Below are 19,860 nucleotides of genomic sequence, written 5' to 3'. Positions count from 1 at the left end.
TGGTTTTCTCCATTGGCTTGTTAGCGAGGGGCTAACCAACCGTATTTCTAGAGACGCCCAATAAAAAAGGGTTTCAACACTCTATTGAATAATTTCTCCATCTTAATCATGAGTGACTGAGCCATTACTCTATGAATGAAGAACCTGTGTTCTAAATACGCCAGCCAAGACTGTCGTGAGTTCTGTATCTACCAGGTCTTTTAAAGAGTTTTATACATTTCTAGGGATTTCCTCAAGTTATAGAGCACTAACAAGCACTCCAGCCCATCTAGTCCATGCTGAATTGTTATTATGCCTAGATCCATTAACCTGCAGCTGGACTATAACCCTCCATACCCCTCCCATCTATGTGTTATCCAATCTTCTCTTAAATGTTGCAATCAAGCTGTATTCCTCACTTCAGCTGGCAGCCCTTCTACACTCACACCACCCTCTGAGTAAAGAAATTTCCCCTAAGGTTTGCCTTGAATACTTCATGCCTTACCCTTAACCTATGACCTCTAGTTTTAGTCTCAATGTCAAGGGAAGAGGCCTACTTGGCTTTTGCCTTACCTGTACCCTTCATAATTTTGTATCCCTTTATTAAATCCCATCTCATTCTCCTGTGCATCAGGGAATAAACTCCTCACCTGTTCCACCTTTCCCTATAAGTACTGGCAGCAACCGTATCATTTTTCTCTGTACTCTTGGCATATACTATTCGGTACACGTAGACTGTAATACATTTATTTATTTATTTCTTCTTCAATATTATGTATTGCATTGAACTGCTGCTGATGTTAATAAATTTCACATCACATGCCGGTGATAATAAACCTGATTCTGATTCGAACATCTTTCCTGTAGGTAAGTGACCAAAACTTTCTTTTAAACTGTGGAGAGTTCAGGAAATTCCCTTTCTCATAAAGCAACTTGCCATCCAGGTCTCAATCTTGTGAATTTTTCTTGCACTCTACCTACCACTCCCTCTTTAGTCCCTGAACGTAACATTCCAGATCAGGTCTTCATAAGATATGTCTCTATTTGTATTTGAACCCTGTAACAATAAAAACCAATGTGCCATTTGCCTTTCTGATATCCTGTTGTAATGGCACATTAATTTTCAGTGATTTGTGTACAAGGACACACAGGTTCCGCTCAACAGCACCTTTCTATTGAAAACCTACAGCACAATACAGGCCCTTTGGCCCACAAAGCTGTGCTGAACATGTCCTTCCCTTAGAAATTACCTAAAGTTACCCATAACCCTATATTTTTCTAAGCTCCATGTACCTATCCAGGAGTCTCTTAAAAGACCCTATTGTATCCACCTCCACCACCATCGCCAGCAGCCCATTCCACATGCTCACCACTCTCTGTATTTTAAAAAAAAACTTACCCCTGACATCTCCTCTGTACCTACTTCCAAGCACCTTAAAACTGTGCCCTCTCGTGTGCCATTTCAGCCCTAGGAAAAAGCCTCTGGCTATCCACACGATCAATGCCTCTCATTATCTTATACACCTCTATCAGGTCACCTCTCATCCTCTGTCGCTCCAAGGAGAAAAGGCCGAGTTCACTCAACCTATTCTCATAAGGCATGCTCCCCAATCCAGGCAACATCCTTGTAAATCTCCTGTGCACCCTTTCTATGGTTTCCACATCCTTCTTGTAGTGAGGCAACCAGAACTGAGCACAGTACTCTAAGTGGGGAATCTGTCATCATTTTAAAAAGAAAAGTTGACTTTATATTTTTCTATATGAAAAGGTGAACCATGTCATGTTGAATTCTTTCCATATTTTACTTTCCATCTGCCATATCCATTTACCACAGCCAGTTGTTCTTACTGGGAACTTCTCAACTCCCAACTTCTTGCTTCCCCACTTGTCTTCACCTATTACCTTCTAGCTTGTCCTCGCCGCCCCCCGCCATTCTTATTCTGGCTTCTGTCCCCTTCCTTTCTAGTCCTGATGAAGGATCTCAGTCCGAAACATCAACTGTTTATTCATTTCCATTGATGCTGCCTGACCTACTGAGTTCCATCAGCATTTTGTGTGTGTTGCCCTGGATTTCCAGCATCTGCAAGGATATCCATTAATCCTCTTTTTATCCCCCTGAAGCTGCTTGTAGCTTCTTCGCAACCAACACTGCCATCTTCTGTTGTATTACTAACAAGCTTGGTTACGTTACATTTGATCCCCTCATCCAGTGAAGCTCCAGCCTGGATTCCTGATCAACTTCTCTAATTGCAATCTCTTATCCCAAAAATGATTTGCTTATTCCTATCCCTTTTCTGTTTATCAACAAATCCTCAGTTTGTACTGTTCCTTCCAAACCCTTGCACTCTTAATATTTGTTTAATGAGCAACATACAAGTGCTGGAGAAACTTGGCAGTTCAGGTCTGCGGAATCTCTTGTGTTTTTTAATGAAATCCGAATACACTGCCTTGACTGGTTCATTGTTGTCTCTTCTGCTGACTGCAGTCTCAGAGATCTGAGAAAATGAATAAAATGCCCTTTTGAAGAGATGAATTTTGGCTGTTAGTTATATTTAGTTACAATCAGTCCTAATGAAGGGCCGCAGCCAGAAACATCGACTGTTTATTCATTTCCACTGATGTTGCCGGACTGCCAAGGTCCTCAAGCATTTTGAGTGTGTTGTCTTGGATTTCCAGTGTCTGCGGATTTTCTCCTGTTGAGCTACAATTAGGTTGTGGCTGTCACTCAAATTTGTGTGAAAAAAGTGTTTGACTACTTTTTGAAGAAGAACTTCTAGTGATATCCTTGTATCAAAGGAAGAACCAGTGGTCTTAATTTAAAAGATTTTTTTCAAAATTCTTATTGCTTAATAGTTTAATAAAACCTGTTCCTGTTTGACAACATACAGGAATGGAATGTGTGGTGTTTGGAATTCTTTAGGTTGTGGGAGTTGGAAGACCCATATTAATTTTCAGAGTGCATAGGGGTGTGGGGGCTCTTCATGGCATGATGAATTATCAGGGGAAGAGGCTTGGGATGTCCAAACAGAGCAGTGTAAAATGAGCAGAAGTACCTAGATTGGTTAAAGTAGTGGGAAAAGGCTTGGTGACGACCAACTAGGTTGTTGTGCACAAAGATGATTAGATGCTTTTTAAAAATTATCTTACATTGCCGAACTTAGTCAAACCAACACGATTTAACATTAGCCAGAGGTATTGCTCTAAACTTTTTGTAGCTCCTAGTTTTGCCCACAAGTTTGTATTTGTTTATGATTCAAGCTCTCTCCGGACAATAAATCAGAAGTGTATTTTTGATGCTTGTTTCCTCCCTTTAATAGCTCCTCTTTTCTAAGTTGTATTGTTATTGGCAATGGAGGAGTACTTCGAAATCGGAACTTGGGGGAAAAAATCAACTCCTACGATGTTGTCATCAGGTACTTTATGGCTCAAGATTGTTAGCTGAAGCAAATTACTTGATTTTATTCTCATGCTTTTTGGAAATATTTCTCATTATAAAACACTGTAAATCATGAAGCTAGATGTATATAAGTAGCGTTTTTTTCCAAGGTATTTATTCCAATTTTGTTAATGCAAACATTCCTTTTCTTATTGGGAGTGGTGTTCACTTTAAAGATTTCAGTTGTTGCCCTTTTATTATAAATGCATGTACTTACTCTGTAATTGTGAGAATCATAATCTGCTATTTTATGCTGTGATTGCATTGTGTTTTTGATAACTTTTTAAAAACAGAGTCCTTGAGGTTTCCATATGAATCCTCTGTCATGAAATATGCAACATTTTTCTTCTGTTTCTAGGATGTCTGCGGAGAGCAAGAATTTAAGGCTGTATATTGTATACATTCTCTAATATTAAATGGTGCTATTGAACTATTTAATGAACAGAACATCTTAATGGGCATTTGCAAAGTGACTGCTTCTTGCGGTTGTACCTAAGAATATCTGAGTGCTCTAAGAGAGAGATAACGCCTTAAAAGGGAGACCAAAGGCATGGGTATAAAGAGAATTTTGGGAAGCTTAATGACCAACAATGGATAGTTAAATGCCTTGAAGTGTGTGTTAAGCAATTCTGATGGATGAATTTTTAAATGAAAACATAGAGATTTCTGGATTTGTTGATGTTTTTGGAATCTGGAGAATTGATCATTGATGCTTGTCATGTAACTGTACAAAATAGTGATGTGAAAATTAGCGCTTTAATAGACAAGAGAGTATGATATTTATATTTTGTAACAAATGAGATTAGAACTAATCTTTAGGAAAAAAGGCACATTTCTGAAGATATGTTCTTCTTGTTCACCCTGACCATTTTTATTTAAAAAGTTATACATCAGCTGTGTGATTGAGATTCTTATCAATGAAAACTTGATTTTCTTTGTAGGTCATGAAAACGTGAATTGGTAGGAGCAAGAGGATTTCAGAATGGGAGGCAGGGGGGTTCAGAATTTTGAAAAATTACTACAGTTATTAACTTGGCTTATTGCTCCCTTCCCTCTAAGATTAAACAATGGCCCGGTGATTGGATATGAAAATGATGTTGGGAATAAGACAACATTTAGGTTCTGTTACCCGGAATCCTTCTTTAATGACCCTAGCCAGCATGATGTCAACACAACAATGGTCTTCATTCCGTTTAAGTCTATAGATTTGAGATGGTTGAAAGAAGTGCTCTTAAAGAAGAAAGTGGTGAGTTTATTGAAATTGTCCTTTTAACATAACAATATTCATCTTGGATGCAAATGATAGCCATCGCTGATCTTTTATTTATTCACTTGAACTTGGTACAGGAACCTAGATGCCACAATGTGTAAAAAACAGAATTCCTGTGTAGTATGATGCCTTAAAAAAAATCTGGCCGCATTGTCATGTGAACTGATTTTTTTTTCCTCCTCGTCAATGAGTCTACCTCCACAGTTCTGCAGAGTAGAGAATTCAAAAAATTCATGGTTCTCAGAGACATGAAATTCCTTCTCATTTTTGTCTAAAAAGTAATGCGTCACTCATTAAAAGAATGTTGCATTGTTCTAGACACACATAGTAGGGAAAAAGCCTTTTCTTTGTCTACCCTGTCAGTCCACTTCAAAATCTTGCAGTGTTTCATTTAGGTCACTTTTTGTTTTTATATTACACCACTGGCCGGCCAGCTTGTAATGTAAATACTACATATCTGAGATTCCAGCATCTTACTAGTTACTATTTGCTACTTATTTATGCCAGCTTCTGCATTTACTCTTGATTAACCACCATAACCCTAAACCACCATAACGCTATGTTCTCTTATCTTGTGCAGTGACATTGGCGTCTTGCCAAGTGCCTTTTGGAAATCCCAATACAGTGTACTTGCTGTTTCCTTTTTAATCCACTTCATTTGTTATATCCTCAAAGAACTACTAAGTTTATCAAATATGATTTCTGTAATATAAAACCATTGACTCTTTTGATTGTCTAAATGTTTGGGTATTACATCCTTAATGATGGATGCAAGTATTTCACTACCTATGGTTATTAGCTGGGTAGTCTTATTCTCCTCTTTTCTTTCTCACTCACTTCCTGGATGCTGGCAGTGCTTGTGCAGTTTTCTTGTCTTTGCGCATCTCTCCAGGATTTGGGGAAATTCAGATTACACCCATGTTCTCTAATACCTGAAGGATACAGTTCTTCCCTTCTTCGTCCATATGCTCCCGTTGGTGGTGTGAATCACAGTCAGCTTGCTCTCTAAATCGTCTCTCTCTCATTCTTGCCTCCCACCTTCATCTCTCCACACCTCCCACAACCTATACCCTGATTGTGATAATATCGTTCACTAAATTTCTGTGTGAGCCTCCACCAGAGCTTCATGTTCCCTTCTGTTCTGGGTGTCAGATGTGGGATCTCTGGGTGACTCACAGCCTCCCCGATGGCCGCATCTGCACCAGGTGCACCGAGATGCAGCTCCTCAGAGACCGTGTTAGGGAACTGGAGCTGCAGCTTGATGACCTTCAGCTTGTTAGGGAAAGTGAAGCGGTGATGGGCATGAACTACAGGGTAGTAGTTACCACATGGCTACAGGAGACAGATAAATGGGTGGCTGACGGGAGAGGGAAGGGAGAATGTCAGAGCACCCCTGTGACTGTCCCCCTTAACAATAAGTACTCCATTTTACCCAATTTCCCTTGGGATCAATAAAGTATGTCTGTCTATCTATCTATCTATCTACCTATTTTGAGTATTGTTTGGGGAGGGTGGGGCTACCTGGAGGAAGCAACAGTGGCCATGCCTTTGGCACTCTCTGGCCCTGTGGCTCATAAGGGCAGGAAACTGAAGAGGATGGCAGCAGTAATAGGGACTCTATAGTGAGGGGGACAGATAGACGATTCTGTGGATGTGAAAAAGAAATACGGATAGTAGTTTGCCTCCCAGGTGCCAGGGCCCACAGTATTTATGAACACGTCCACAATATCCTGAAAAGGGAGGGTGAGCAGTCAGAAGTCATGGTACATATTGGTACCAACGACATGATAGAAAAAGGGAGGAGGTCCTGAAAACAATACAGAGAGTTAGGAAGGAAGCCACAAAGCAGGACCTCAAGGGTAGTAATCTTGGGATTGCTGCCTGTGCCACGCGACAGTGAGGATAGGAATAGAATGAGGTGGCAGATAAATGCATGGCTGAAGAATTGCAGCGGAGGCAGGATTTCAGATTTCTGGATCATTGGGACCTCTTCTGGGGTAGATGTGACCTGTACAAAAGGGACAGGTTGCATTTGAATCTAAGGGGGACCAATATCCTTGCAGGTAGGTTTGTTAGAGCTATTAGGAGTGGTTGAAACTAATACGGCAAGAGGATGGGAACCAGTCTGATAGAGCTGAGGATGAGCCAGCAGTACAAATAGATGATGGATATAACATGAATGTAAGGAAGGACAAGCCAATGATTGGGTATAACTGCAGACAGAACAAAGAGTTAAGTCGTACCACAGAGGCAAAATTCAAAAGGGCAAAGAATGCAGAACCGTGGGTGCTGTATTTAAATGTGCGTAGCATTCAGAATAAGGTGGATGAACTCGCGGCGTGATTAGAGATTGGTCAGTATGAAGTTGTGGACATCACCGAGTCGTAGCTGATCTCATCTTTAATTAAGAGCGCTACCTCACCTCCCTTACCTTTCTGGCTATCCTTCCATATTACCTCATATCCTTGGACATTTAATTCCAAACCTCTGCACTCTGCAACCACGTTTCTGTAATGGCCACTAACTCATACCCCTTTGCACTGATTTGTGCCACAGGTTCACTGACCTTGTTTTGAATACTACAGGCAATCAACTAAAGTGCCCTTACAATTATTGTGCTTTTAAAATGTTGTAATCTTTTTCTCTTTTACACTTGACTTTTCTTTACTCCACTCTTACTTTACTCTTTTTTGACTTTTGCTTTCATTTTATCTTTATCCACACTTTTCTATTTTACTTTATCCATGCTTCCACAATCTGTTGAACGCGCCCCCCCCCCCCGACTATTCAGGTTAAAGCCCTATCCGCAGCTCTAGTTATGTGATTCGCTAGGATCCAGGTCCCATCATGGTTTAGGTGGAGCCTGTCCCATTGGTACAGCTCCCTCTTCCCCCAATAGTGGTGCCAGTTTCCCATGAATTCAAACCCACTTCTCCCACACCAATCCTTGAGCCATGCATTTAACTCTCTGACCATCTTGACCCTATGCCAATTGGCATGTGGCTTAAGTAGTATTCCAGAGACTACTACCTTTTCAGTTCTGCCTTTTAATTGAGTTCCTTGCTGCTCTAATTCCCTCAGCAGAAACTCTTTCCTTGTTCTACCGATGCCATTGGTACCCACATGAACCACGACAACTGGATCTTTCCCCTCCCACTCCAAATTCCTCTGCAGGTCAGATAAGATGTCCTGAACCCAGGCACCAGGCAGGCAACACAGCATTTGGGATGCTGTATCCTCGAAACAGAGAACTCTGTCTATTCCCCTGACTATATTATCCCCCAATTACCACCACATTTCTCTTCTCTCCCCCTCTTGATTGGCTCCCTGAACTATGGTGCCACAGCTGAGTTGTTCATCCTTCCTACAGCCCCCACTGTCATCCACACAGGGAGCAAGAATCTCAGACCTGTTGACAAGCTCAAGGGCTGAGGCTCCGCCAGCACTGTCTCTTGGATCCCATTACCCGCCTCAGTCTCAGTCACATCCTCTTGTTCCTGACCACTGACCGAATTTGAGGCAGCTAATCTAATGGGTGTGACCACCTCCTGAAACCAGGAATCCAGGAATCCAGGTGATTCTCCCGTTCCCTGATCTGCCGTAGTGTTTTGAAGCTCAACTTTGAGCTTGAGTTCCTCGAGCAGCCAACACTTGCTGCAGATGTGGTTACCAGGAACCACCACGGGGTCCATCAGCTCCCACATCATGCAGCTACAGCACATCACCTGATCCTGCATCATCTCTACTTTAATTTAGCTACTTTTTATTCAACCACTACAAAAGCTTTACCTGCTACTTACCTGTGCCTCCTGTCAAAGCCTCAAGTTCCCACTCCTACACTGGTCCACTCACACAATGGTCGCTCTGCTTCAACCCTGCTTAATTTTTACTTGCTCCTGCTAATGAGTTGTGAATCGATTGGTCTGCCGCTAATGTGCCGTGTTTTTTAAACTCTTCTCCCTGCTTTCTGCAAAACCCATTCCCCTCTCCCTCCCTTTCCCCCTGTACCCCCTACTCCCCCCCACTCCCCTGCACTCTCCCCCCTCTCCCCCCCCCCCACTCTCCCTCTCCCTTTCTGGCAAAGTTTGCAGATGCTATGAAGATAGATGGAGTTGTAGGTAGTACTAAGGAAGCAATGTGCTTGCAACAGGATTTGGACAAATTGGAAGAATGGGCAAAAAAGTGGCAGATGGAATACAGTGTTGGGAAATGTATGATAATGCATTTTGGCAATAGGAACAATAGTGCTGACAATTATGTAAATAGCGAGAAAATTCAAATATCAGAAGTGCAAAGGGACTTAGGAATCCTTGGGCAAGACTCCCAGAAGGTTAATTCACAGTTTGTGGAAAGAAGGCAAATGCAATGTTGCCATTTATTTCAAGGGGAATAGATTATGAAAACAAGGGGATGATGCCGAAGTTTTACAATACACTAGTCAGCCTGAACTTGCAGTATTATCAACAGTTTAGGGCCCCATATCTCAGAACAGTTGTATTGTCATTGGGGAGGGCCACAGGAGGTTCACAAGGATTATTCTGGGAATGAAGGGGTTAATGTATGAGGAGCATTTGGCAGCTTTAGGCCTGTACTCACTGGAATTTTGAAGAATGTGTGGGATCTCATTGAAACCTACCGAATGTTGAAAGGGCTGGATAAGGTGGATGTGGAGAGGATGTTTCCTCTGGTGAAGGTATCCAGAACTAGAGGGCACGGCCTCAAAATGGGGGGGGGGATGACCCTTTAGAACAGAAGTAAGGGGGTATTTTTTTAGCCAGAGAGTGGTGAATCTGTGGAATGCTGTGCCACAGACTGTGGTGGAGGCCAAGTCCGTGGGTGTATTTAAAGTGGAAGTTGAGAGATCCCTGATTGGTTGGGGCATCAAGGGATATGGTGAGAAGACAAGTGTATGGGTTTGAATGGGATCCAGGATCAGCCATGATTGAAATGACGGAGCAGATTTGATGGGCTGAATGCCTAATTCTGCTCTTATGTCTCATAGTCTTCCTGAATCAGTCTCTGACCAAACCACACTGGTTGCATATGTGGCATACTAGTTGAATTTATGTTGACCATAGACACTTGTATGGGCTATTATATCCTCTCAGGCTGAGTTACAGTCTATATAATTGTTAAACTAATGGAAAATTCTGCTGGACAATTGTGTCACAGTCACCCATCATCCTCTGGCTATTTGGCCATTGACCTTTGTTCACTACTCATAGAATGATTACAAATGCATGTTCTGTTTTCTCTACCGATCTACAACTCAGCAACTTTGTAGAAAATAAGAAACCTTTAATTCGACTAATTCTTTGACTTGGAGAGAACATTGTTGGAAAAACATTATAAGATACTTCAAGACCCCATATCAGGAAAAATATAAAGATACAAATGTGATGTGTTGGAGAAGGTGCGACTCCAAGGAGGCAAATCATTTTTAGATTGTCTGGGATTGCCCTAAATTAAGTCTATTTTGGGAAGGTATTCATAGAACATTAGGTAAGGTACTTAGGTCCCAGATACCTCTGAACTTTGAGACGCTCTATTTGGGGCATGTATTGTTCCTTGAACAGAAGGAAGATATAAAGTTGCTGCAGGCCCTCTTAGCGGCTGGTAAGAAATCAATCACTAGAAAATGGCTAAATCCAATACCACCTACGTTAGAAGATTGGTACGAAATTATCTTGGAAATATTTAAAATGGAAAAGTTGACCTACTCCCTGAGAACTCAAAAAGAAACATTTTATCAAATCTGGAATAAATGGATTGAATATATAACCCCAATGCGAGCAGACTTTAGATGACTCTCCTAATGATTTATATTGCTCTTCTCATCAACACAGTAATATTGCTAACGTAAGCACCCCCAGTCTAAATGTTTGTTGTTTTTTTTTGGAAAATAGAGAATTAACACAAGTAACGGGAAAGATTTGGGAAAGGGATAAAAAAAAAATGAAAAAATTAAGTAAATAAGTACATAGGGATTGGATAATTATGTCTGCGGGCAGGAACAAGCACAAACAAATTGGGATATAAACACCTACAATGGTTGGTATATAGGCTTGTATGCAACATTTTGGACCAGTGGAAATGGTCCAGAAGGGTTGTATGGAAACTATTATTACCATTTTTCTTAACAACTAATTTCATTACTTAGCCTAATAGGTTAGATTTACCACAGTACATAATTATCTATTTAAATGTTTATTTTGCTTTTATATCATCTCAATGTGTACTTAAGAATGTATAAATAATTGTAGTTTTATACATATAAAAAAATGGAAAAGGTTATATGTGTGAAAAAAGCACATGATAATTGTGAACTCCTTATCCAAATAAAAATAAAATTTAAAAAAAAAGAAAATAAGAAAACTTGTTGACCCTGTGCAGCATTGACCTTCTGAAACTTTTGAGGTCTGTTGTTGACTTATTTTATTTGACAAAAATCAACAAATCTGAACCTTGCAGTGAACTTGGAAAATTCTTTGCATACATAAAGGTTGGCCCTGTCAATTAAGTTGAATTCCCTTTTAAGTAGAAAGTTAATATAAGATAATTATCATTTTGCAGGCTTGCAAACTATTTGGTGATCTGCTTTTTTTTCCTGATTACAGTCCTTGCGTGGCTTCTGGAAAAAACCACCCTTGAATCTTGCTTATAAGAATACTCAAATTAGGATACTAAACCCTTCTGTTGTCCAGAGAGCAGCTTTTAAATTACTGAATCTTCCAAAAGTGGTTCGACGGCCAAAGGTAGGCTGGTATCTGTTCAGTTTTCTATATAAAGTGTCAGGGAAGAGTGAGATCAGAATATTCATAGTAAATTATCAAAATTGGACATTTTGATGTACTCTGAAATGTTAGAAGCTAAAATGGCTTCAAAATATTACTATTTCCTTGTGTGAAGAAGGGAAAGGATGTTAGTGAGGTGCTAGTTTTGAACATTTAGTAGTTTCGACATTGCAGGCTTTTTCAGACCCTCAGCTGATTTGTAATGAAGAGACAAATATTTCCTCTATTGCTTTTGTTTGCATTCTCTTTCATGTGAACATGTTGGAAGCCCCCTTACTTGCCTCATATGTACTTAAGTCTGGAAAATTTCAGATATACCTCAGATTTCATGTGTGCTTCAATGTACTGCAGAAAGCTCTTACCAGAAGATTCTAGTTACCCTCTCACTCCATTTTTTTTCCTCACCGGCCCAACACCTCCCTTGAGTCCCGTCCTCTTTCTATTTCTTCCAAGCTTCAATGAGATCTCCTTTTGTATTTGATCTTCTTCAGCACGTTACCTCTTCCACATATCACCTCCCAGCTGCTTACTTCATCCTCACCGGGTTTCACTTATCACCTTCCAGCTTGTACTCTTACCACTCTTCCACCTTCTTCAACATGCTACCTCTTCCACATATCACCTCTCATCTCCTCACTTTCTAGCTTGTACTCCTCACCCTCCTCCATGCTCTTATTCTGGCTTTCCCTTCCTTTCCGGTCCTGATGAAGGGTTTTGACCAGAAGCATCGACTGTTTACTCCCTTCCATAGTTGCTGGCTGACTTGCCGAGTTCCTCCAGCATTTTTTGTGCGTTGTTCAAGATTTCCAGCATCTGAAGGATCCCTTGTGTCTGTAGTCTCTTGGCTATTTAAGTGGCAATGATTGCCACTCTTTAAACAACCGATTTATACACCACTGAATAGAAGTACTGAATGTCTCTGATATATTCATCATTTCACAATTGTTCGTTTAGGCAATTCATGTGATACCATTTTTGTGGTTTTTAAAAAATTATTTATTTTGAGTTTTCACCTTACTCCATTGCTTTTTAGAGAAGCCAAGGCATTGCTTTACTCATGAAAACCATGATAAAACTTTATGCTATTTGCATAAACCCACAACCATATTGGTCAATTATCAGACTTTAAAGGCACCTAAGAGGAAATCATAATTGCATTGTTGGTAAGCTTAGTCAATATTAAGTCTGCCACATATACTCAGTGGCCACTCAGTTAGCCACCTACTTGTTAATACAAATATCTAATCAGTCAATCATGTGGCAGCAACTCCATGCAGAGAAACATGCAGACATGGTCAGGGGGTTCAGTTGTTGTTCAGACCAAACATCAGTGTGAGGAAGAAATGTGATCTTTGTGATTTTGACCGTGGTATAATCGTTAGTGCCATGAAGGGTGGTTTCAGTATCTCAGAAACTGCTGATCTCCTGGAATTTTCATGCACAGCAATCTAACGTTTACAGAGAATGGTGTGAAAAGTGTACAGTGAGTGGCAATTCTATGGGTGAAATTGCTGTATTAATGGGAGAGGTTAGAGGAGAATGACCAGACTGGTTCAAACTAACAGGAAGGCGACAGTAACTCAAATAACCACGTGTTACAACAGTGGTGTGCAAAAGAGCATCTCTGAATGCACAACATGTTGGACCTTGAAGTGGCTGGGTTACAGCAGCAGGAGACCACAGACGTGCAGTCAGTGGCCACTTCATTAAGTACAGGGATTACCTGACCAAGTGGCACTGAGTGCAGAGTTCGATCAGAAACAAGAGGAAATCTGCAGATGCTGGAAATCTGAGCAACACACACACACAATGCTGGAGGAACTGAGCAGGCCAGGTAGCATCCGTGGAATAGAGTACAGTCGACGTTCCAGGCCAAGACCAGTCCCGCCGAAGGGTTTCGGCCCAAAACATTGACTCTACTCTTTTCCACAGATGTTGCCTGGCCTGCTGAGTTCCCCCAGTATTTTGTGTATATTGCACTGAGTGTAGAGATCAGCTTTGTTCTGGTGATGATGATCCACACTGGGAATTGGATCAAAATCCTTTTCATTCATTCACCGACATTTGAAGTATAGTATTTTCACTGAGTAGCTTCATGCTTTTCATCAGTTCTGCTAGGATGTTGATTTCCTTAAGCCCCTGCAAGTATATTTTTATTTCTCGTTTCTGACAGCCACCTCAATACCCAACCACTGGAATCATTGCAATATCGATGGCTTTTACCATGTGTGATGAGGTTCATATAGCTGGCTTCAAATATGATGCTAAGAATCCTAATAGCACTTTACATTATTATGGAAAAGAAATTATGTCAGCCATGAAAAAGGTAGGTCTCCAAATAAAGAAGGTTTTTTTGTCATAGCTTTTGGAAACTTGTTAAGATTTACATAGAAGGCTTTTCATTTTGGGGAAACTGAATACTTTGTACTTTGCAACAGCTCCAGAGGTCAGCAAAGCTGGACAGGGGTAAATTTCTGCAGTTAGAACTGGTACGTGGGGATGGCTGTATCCATGTCGCATGCTTGTTGAAGTCTATATAGCAGTTATACAGAAAATTCCAGCTTCTAAATGACACAAATATGCAAGATAATTCTCTAATGTTTACTTACTTTCTTTGACAAAATTCAAATACTGAAGGCAGTTTCATAGAACAGCACGGAAATAGGGTGTTAGGCCCATGATGCCAGTCAAAACTAATCCCATCTGCCTGCACAAGGTCCATTTCCCTCTATTCCTTTCTGTTCATTTCCTTATCATTCCCCTCAGAAATGTACATATAATTTGCATGCATTGAAATGCTATGAAATATGGGTCACAAAAGTCACGGCATTTTTTCCACCACTAACTTCTAAAAACCTCAGTGAGGTACAGGTCAGTTAATTGCTTTTGGTGGCTGAAGAGGGATCCGATCTTGTGGGAACAAACATTCCCACTGTCAACAACACCTCCCTATCAGAACTTGCCAGTGGGGATATTAACAGAGCTTGTACCCAAAACCTTGAGATGGATGTGAGAAGGCCACAAATTTAACTAAACTGCTGCAATATTCCTTCTCTCCGAAAACACAAAATAATCTGCAGATGCTGGGGTCAAAGCAACACTCACAACACGCTGGAGGAACTCAGCAGGTCGGGCAGCATCAGTGGAAAAGATCGGTCGACATTTCGGGCCAGAACCCTTCGTCAGGACTGTAGGGGGAGGGGGCAGAGGCCCTATAAAGAAGGTGGGGGGAGGGTGGGAAGGAGAAGGCTGGTAGGTTCCAGGTGAAAAACCAGTAAGGGGAAAGATAAAGGGGTGGGGGAAGGCAGGCAGGGAGGTGATAGGCAGGAAAGGTGAAGAAAGAATAGGGGAAAACACATTGGGTAGTAGAAGGAGGCGGAACCAAGAGGGAGGTGATAGGCAGCTGGGGGAGGGGGCAGAGTGACATAGGGATAGGGGAAGGGAGGGGGAGGGAATTACCGGAAGTTGGAGAATTCAATGTTCATGCCCAGAGGCCGGAGACTACCCAGACAGTATATGAGGTGTTGCTCCTCCAGCCTGAGTTTAGCCTCATCATGGCAGTAGAGGAGGCCATGTATGGACATATCTGAATGGGAATGGGAAGCAGAGTTGAAGTGGGTGGCTACTGGGAGATCCTGTCTGTTGTGGCGGACGGAGCGGAGGTGCTTGACGAAGCGGTCCCCCAATCTGCGTCGGGTTTCACCGATGTAGAGGAGACCACACCGGGAGCACCGGATGCAATAGATGACCCCAACAGACTCACAAGTGAAGTGTTGCCTCACTTGGAAGTACTGCTTGGGGCCCTGAATGGTGGCAAGAGAGGAGGTGTAGGGACATGTGTAGCACTTGCGCTTACAGGGATAAGTGCTGGGTGGGAGATCTGTGGGGAGGGACGTGTGGACCCGAGAGTCGCGGAGGGACCGATCCCTGCGGAAGGCAGAAAGGGGTGGAGAGAGAAAGATGTGCTTAGTGGTGGGGTCCTGTTGAAGGTGGCGGAAGTTGCGGAGGATAATGTGTTGGATCCGGAGGCTAGTGGGGTGGTAGGTGAGGACAAGGGGAACTCTTGTCCCTGTTGTGGTGGCGGGAGGATGGGGTGAGAGCCGAAGTGCGGGAAATGGAGGAGATGCGGGTGAGGGCATCACTGATGACAGCAGAAGGGAAACCACGATCCTTAAAGAAAGAGGGCATTTGAGATGTCCTGGAATGGAAAACTTCATCCTCGGAGCAGATGCGGCAGAGACGGAGGAACTGGGAATAGGGAATGGATGGGCGGGGTGGGAAGAGGTATAGTTGAGGTAGTTATGAGAGTCAGTGGGTTTGTAGAAGATGTCAGTGGACAGTCTGTCTCCAGAGATGGAGACCGAGAGATGGAGAAAGGGGAGAGAAGTGTCCGAGATAGACCAAGTGAATTTGAGGGCTGGGTGGAAGTTAGAAGTAAAGTCAATGAAATTGTCAAGCTCAGCATGGGTGCAGGAAGCAGCACCAACGTAGTCGTCAATGTAGTCCTTCTCTGATGACTGAGAGAAATTACTATTTTAAAGGCAAACCCAAATTTGTGATTTGCAATGTTACTTGAGAGGTAGAATACACAGAATGAACGTTAAATCCCTTATGGTGCTGATTTATTGAGCACATGGTAGAACAGCAGTTAATGTGGTCAATACAGTGATTAGCAGTTAATCCTGATCATGAGTGCAGTCTGTGTGGTGCTTACATAAGAACCAACAGCACCACAACGTTTCATAGTAACAGGAACTGAGACAAACTTTCATATCAAGATTCCTTTTTTTATTTTCCCTCAGCTGGTTTATAACATGGGATGAAAAATGAGACTGGTGTGGACTCTTAGTCTTGTAATTACAGTATGTGACTTCTAACATCTGAAAACTGGTAACGCATTCACTATTGATCTGTCAGGAGAAGGGTGAACTTGTATGGTTTTACAGCAAATCTGGCTCAAAGTAAATGGATTAATTTTAAATTGGAAGGGATTTTGAAAAACCACTATTTTATATCGAATTTAATGAGAGAATTTAATGTTGATAACATTCTTACATTTTAGTGGGTGGACAGAATACTGCTTGTAATATCAAAGACATTTTAAAGGAAAACTTCCAGCAAAGTGGACATGGCCTCTTATGTAATTGAATGAGTGGGGATATTGAGTTGGTGAGTGGGTATCATGTCATTGAAGGACATGCACTTTTTAAACAAAGTGCTGTAATGCAATGGAACGCTTGAATTGAAACATAAGCCGACTTATTATTAACCATTTCATTCTGAACAAAAGTTCTGTTTCAGTAAAGATGGGGAGTTGTAGTAGTCCTTTATAAATTGTGTAGGAATTTTAAAGTGAGATGCTGTGCCCAAGTGAGAGACTGCAATTCTATGGTCGTACAAGCCTTCCAAGAATTAGTATTTTTCCTTTTTACTTTTATCCCCCATTTTAAATCTACTCGCTGTCAAGAGAAGTTGGACTCCTGGTGATTTCAGATCCAAAAAAGCAGTTGTATGATATTTCTATTTTATAAGTGGAGTTGTTACTGGAGAAACATATTTGGGTAGACAAAACAGCCCAAGGCATCACCAGCACCAGCACCAACCTACCTGCCATCAAGGACATGTATATAGAAAAATGCCAGAAAAAGAGCTGATAATATCATGAAGGATCCCACCTAACCTGCTTATGGACTGTTTGTCCCACTTCCATCAAGGAAAAGGCTACGTAGCATCCGCACCAGGACCACCAGACTTAAAAACAGTTACTTCCCCCAAAGCAGTAAGGCTGATCAACACCTCCACCCAGTAAACTAACTTCTTTATTATTTACTGTCAGTCACCTCATGTACAGTCACTCCTATGCCTAGCATCACTTTATGGGTGTACAACCAATCTATGCGCTGTATACAAGAGATCTTATTTATTTGTTTATTGTGTGTTTTTTTTTGTGCTGCAAAAGATCCGGAGTAACAACTATTTTGTTCTCCTTTAAGCTTGGGTACTAGAAATTACATTAAGCAGTCTTGAATCTTGTATCTAGTGTGTTGAAATGTCCTGACCTGATTTAACATTCTATTAATTGTGCTGTTGAATTTGCAGATGCTCTATCATAATATTGCTGCTGAACAAGTACTTTTGAATGACTTGAAATCATCCAATAGAATCTTTGATTTGACTGGAAATTTTTGAAAGAAAAGTTTGCCATTCATCTTGACCAAACGATTATGGCACTAATATTGATGGACCACAGCATCTCATTGTCTTGAGCTTCCTTTACCTGTACTGAGAACACAAACCACAAATTACTGAACTACAAAAATGGCTGTTGCCACAGATGACTGGAGCATGCACTTCACGGTTTTGGGGTTTGCTGTCAAGGACTCTCCAACAAAGTTCATTTGTTGACAAAAGCTGTCGTGGTTGAAACAGGATTTTTACTATTAAAAAGCTGTTTAAAAATGATTTAACTAAAATGATGTCTTTGTTTCTGTAAGTGATCTAGAAATGTTCATGATTGGTGATTTTGTCAAGTTGGTTAGGTACAGCGAAAGTGAATCTGTGCGGGACAGAGACAGTATTTATTTATTGTATTATTCCAAGCAGAGTTATTGAATATAGTGCCCCAGTGATGACTTAGAGTAATAAATTAATGTCAGATTAATTTTATAATAGATTTTTAATTAAGGTAAAATGGTGGAACAGTTTCAAATAAATCTTAAAGATATGATATACCCTGAAGGAAGATTATCTCCTAACGATTTACACTTAACTTTACAGGGCTATGGGGCACTTGCTGTTCCTCTTTACTGTGCAAACTACCTATGAATGGTATTTTTTTTAGTTTTGCCATAGTTCTATAAATTGTTTAGCAAGATACACGCTGAATTTTTGTAGCCTGATCTGTTGAATATTTACAGTATTTTCTTGTCTTTAAATTGGAAATGGTAGTCCACCTGTTTTCATTCTGTATGAAATGCATCTTTCAACAAAAGTGGGAAGTTGTGAAGAATTTATATGCAAAGTAGGGCAAATGGGACATGTCGTGTCAAATCAAATGCCCAAAACCAGAATCCTGAAATAGACAATCTATTCCAAGCTCTCTCATAGGAGAATACAGCCTGGTGGATAGAAGAAAAGATTCAGCTCTAAACTCCTGGGGTCTCTGGCTCACAACTAGAAGTGGAGAAGGAACATCAGGGTTATAAAGAACCACAAGGCCATACAACAAAACCATGCAGGTTCTCAATCTACCCATTTAACTGCTCCGAGACACCATAAGTCCCAATTGCTAGATTTTGCAATTCGCTTCAAAGCCAACAAAATGATAGTAAATCAAATTCAAAGTACTGGTTTGTCATCCTCTAGTAGGAAGGCAGACATATAAGGGTGTAAATATTCAACTTCATGTGATGTATAAAATACATAATAGTAAATATCCTCTCTTTAGGTTCCTTTCCAATTAAGCCATAATCCTCATGCATAATGTTGAATGACTTCTTGACAACCTATTAAACTGGCCACTTCCTCTACAGTCTGAGAACAAAGCTTTCACATTAAAAAATCTGGTCTAACTCCAGTCATATTGTGAGGCTCTCTTTATATAGAAGCTGCTAATTAATAAATATATCCAAGCCACCAGTGAAATAAAGCTCTGAATGTTAATTTAAAATGTGGCAGGACAGTTTGATTTCAGAAGTGAGTTTTTTTTAAAGTTAACCAATGAAATCTTGAAAAATTGCCTGTAAATCTTATTAATATATCAATTTTAGTTCAACAGATTAGCACTTTCATGACTTCATTCATGATCTTGCTTTCCTGTATGTTTCACAATCAACTACATTCATTTTAGGAATTTGAAAATATTTAATGGGCCCCATAATAGAAAATAGGTGCAGGAGTAGGCCATTCGGCCCTTCGAGCCTGCACCGCCATTTATTATGATCATGGCTGATCATCCAACTCAGAACTCTGCACCAGCCTTCCCTCCATACCCCCTGATCCCCATAGCCACAAGGGCCATATCTAACTCCCTCTTAAATATAGCCAATGAACTGGCCTCAACTGTTGGAATTTAGAAGATTGAGGGGGGATCTGATTGAAACGTATAAAATCCTAAAGGGATTGGACAGGCTAGATGCAGGAAGATTGTTCCCAATGTTGGGGAAATCCAGAACGAGGGGTCACAGTTTGAGGATAAAGGGGAAGCCTTTTAGGACCGAGATTAGGAAAAACTTCTTCACACAGAGAGTGGTGAATCTGTGGAATTCTCTGCCACAGGAAACAGTTGAGGCCAGTTCATTGGCTATATTTAAGAGGGAGTTAGATATGGCCCTTGTGGCTACGGAGATCAGGGGGTATGGAGGGAAGGCTGGGGCGAGGTT

General features: G+C 41.1%; 1 protein-coding gene across 12 annotated transcripts in view; it reads left to right on the top strand.

The window, feature by feature from the left end:
• LOC134347918 (type 2 lactosamine alpha-2,3-sialyltransferase-like) overlaps positions 1-19,425 on the top strand; it is a 138,402-nt gene extending 118,977 nt beyond the window's left edge. For 9 of the 12 annotated variants that reach the window (XM_063050543.1, XM_063050540.1, XM_063050536.1 and 6 more), the window contains 5 exons: positions 3,297-3,392; positions 4,475-4,661; positions 11,303-11,440; positions 13,653-13,805; positions 17,579-19,423. In XM_063050543.1, the coding sequence (XP_062906613.1) occupies positions 3,297-3,392; positions 4,475-4,661; positions 11,303-11,440; positions 13,653-13,805; positions 17,579-17,668 (664 nt within the window). In that variant the 3' untranslated portion in view covers positions 17,669-19,423. Of the gene's footprint in view, positions 1-3,296; positions 3,393-4,474; positions 4,662-11,302; positions 11,441-13,652; positions 13,806-17,578 lie in introns of all 12 variants that reach the window. The other 3 variants (XM_063050546.1, XM_063050547.1, XM_063050538.1) reach the window with 2 other exon arrangements.
• Positions 19,426-19,860: the final 435 nt, after the last annotated feature.

Source organism: Mobula hypostoma, chromosome 6 (assembly GCF_963921235.1).
Source record: "Mobula hypostoma chromosome 6, sMobHyp1.1, whole genome shotgun sequence".
In the NCBI taxonomy this organism is placed as follows: Eukaryota; Metazoa; Chordata; class Chondrichthyes; order Myliobatiformes; family Myliobatidae; genus Mobula; species Mobula hypostoma.
This window is presented reverse-complemented; position numbering and strand designations above follow the sequence as displayed.